This window comes from Seriola lalandi, unplaced genomic scaffold (genome assembly GCF_002814215.2).
Source record: "Seriola lalandi dorsalis isolate HSWRI2012SDOR001 ecotype SW California unplaced genomic scaffold, Sedor1 jcf7180002054229, whole genome shotgun sequence".
NCBI lineage: Eukaryota > Metazoa > Chordata > Actinopteri > Carangiformes > Carangidae > Seriola > Seriola lalandi.
Window position 1 is genome coordinate 3,937 of NW_019524782.1, and position 2,698 is coordinate 6,634.

Consider the following 2,698-nt stretch of genomic DNA (forward strand, 5'->3'; position numbering starts at 1 on the left):
GAGGAGGAGGAGGAGGAGAGAACTATGAAGGAGATGATGAGACCTCCATGGCTGAACCTGCCACCTCCTGCAGGAGGAAGAGTGGGAGGAGCAGCCAGGTACAACAGGTAACACACACACACACACACCAGCTTCTCTGTTTGTTCTTCTTGTGTTTATGTAGGAACAGAGAAAACTATGAAATAATGTTTAGAAACAAAACATTAATCACAGTGTAGTTCAGGGAACCTGGGAGAGCAGACTTTAAATCCTTTTTTAAATCTTATGATGATGATGATGATGGTGATGATGATGATGGTGATGATAGTGATGATGATGATAGTGATGATGATGGTGGTGATGGTGATGGTGATGATGGTGATGATGATGGTGATGATGATGATGGTGATGATAGTGATGATGATAGTGATGGTGGTGATGATGATGATGGTGATGATGGTGATGGTGATGATGGTGATGATGATGATGGTGATGATGATGATGATGATGGTGATGATGATGGTGTGATGATGATGATGGTGGTGATGATGGTGGTGATGATGGTGATGGTGATGATGATGATGGTGATGATAGTGATGATGGTGTGATGATGATGATAGTGATGATGATGATGGTGGTGATGATGATGATGATGATGGTGGTGATGATAGTGATGATGGTGTGATGATGATGATAGTGATGATGATGATGGTGGTGATGATGATGATGATGATGGTGGTGATGATAGTGATGATGGTGTGATGATGATGATAGTGATGATGATGATGGTGGTGATGATGATGATGATGATGGTGGTGATGATAGTGATGATGGTGTGATGATGATGATAGTGATGATGATGATGGTGGTGATGATGATGATGATGATGGTGGTGATGATAGTGATGGTGATGATGATGATGATGATGGTGGTGATGATAGTGATGGTGATGATGAAAAAGAAAAGAATTTGAAGGCATGGCGGCTATGATTTAGCAGTGGCAAGCCGCCACTGCTAAATGAATGTAGAAAAAACGCTGGGTGATTACAATGATGATGGTGATGATAAGGATGGTTATAATGATGATGATGATAGTGGTGATGATGATGATGGTGATGATAGTGGTGATGATAGTGATGATGATGATGATGGTGATGATGATGATGATAGTGATGATAGTGGTGGTGATAGTGATGATGATGGGGATGATGGTGATGATGATGGTGATGGTGATGATGATGATGATAGTGATGATAGTGATGATGATGGGGATGATGGTGATGATGATGGTGATGATGATGGTGATGGTGATGATGATGATGATAGTGATGATAAGGATGGTTATAATGATGATGATAGTGATGATAGTGGTGATGATAGTGATGATGGTGATGATGATGATGATAGTGATGATAGTGGTGGTGATAGTGATGATGATGGGGATGATGGTGATGATGATGGTGATGATGATGGTGATGATGATGATGATAGTGATGATAAGGATGGTTATAATGATGATGATGGTGATGATAGTGGTGATGATAGTGATGATGGTGATGATGATGATGATAGTGATGATGGTGGTGATGATGGTTATGATGACGATAGTGATGATGATGATGATGATGACAGTGATGATGATGATGGTGATGATAGTGATGATGATGATAGTGATGATGATGATGATGATGGCAATGATAAGGATGGTTATAATGATGATGATGATGATGTGAACAGCTGATTCTGACTGTGTCGCAGCTGAAGGAGGAGAACATGTTGTTGAGGAGAACCATCAGGGAGCTGCAGAGGAGATCAGACGCTAAAGAACGCAGGTGAGCACCGACCAATCACATAACAGCACCACCTGACCAGTAGGAGACAGAGAATTTACCCATCATGCCTCTGTGTCTGTGCCCCCCCCCCCCGTCAGGGTTCTGGAACTCTCTGAGGAGCTGCTCCACAGGAGGCGTCAGGAGGAGAAGGAGGCTCAGGACCTGGAGAGCATGGTTCACTCTGTGGAGCAGAACCTCCACCTGATGACGGTACCATGTTGCCTGGTGGTCCAGATGCTTGATCCAGATGCTTGATCCAGATGTCTGGTCCGGATGTTTAGTTCAGATCATCTGTAATGAGAGGGGTCACAGACTCGTCCTGATGACATCAACATGTTTGATATTTAAGATTTAAATTGAGAATGATGACCTCAGTGCCAGAACAGCTGACAGTGTTGCCAAGCAACAGTGAAAAAGTTAGCCCTCTAGGCTAATATTAGCTAGCACACACCTGTTTCAGCCTTCAGCTTGTCTGGCTAAAGAAACATGTCTGTCTCTCTGACCTGTCTCTTTCTCTGACCTCTCTGTCTCTCACCTGTCTGTCTGACAGAAGCGAGCGGTGAAAGCAGAGAACAGTGTTTCCAAACTGAAGTTGGAGCTGCAGCAGCTGCAGGTGAGTCAGAGAGTTTATGTGATGATCGATCAGCTGATCATCACTCACTCAATCAGGTGAGTCACAGCTGATTGAGTAAGTGACGTGTGTACAGGGGTGTACAGACCTGTGTGTACTGTGTCTCAGGTGGAGGTGGACTCTCTGCAGTCAGAGAACGACAGTCTGAAGGCGGCAGAGTCTCAGGTCGTCATGACGATGAGACAAAACGCACATGTGGCGTCTGAGTACCTGAAGAAGACAGCAAGCCACGCCCACTCCTCCATCCGGTTAGTAC

General features: G+C 44.1%; 1 protein-coding gene across 1 annotated transcript in view; it reads left to right on the top strand.

Moving 5' to 3' along the window:
• Window positions 1–2,698, top strand: part of entr1 (endosome associated trafficking regulator 1) — a gene marked incomplete at its 5' end in the record, with an annotated part of 7,116 nt that overhangs the window by 1,443 nt on the left and 2,975 nt on the right. The window contains 5 exons of the mRNA XM_087173453.1: window positions 3–107; window positions 1,738–1,811; window positions 1,910–2,021; window positions 2,362–2,424; window positions 2,551–2,690. Coding sequence (XP_087029579.1) covers window positions 3–107; window positions 1,738–1,811; window positions 1,910–2,021; window positions 2,362–2,424; window positions 2,551–2,690 — 494 coding nt within the window. The remainder of the gene's footprint in view (window positions 1–2; window positions 108–1,737; window positions 1,812–1,909; window positions 2,022–2,361; window positions 2,425–2,550; window positions 2,691–2,698) is intronic.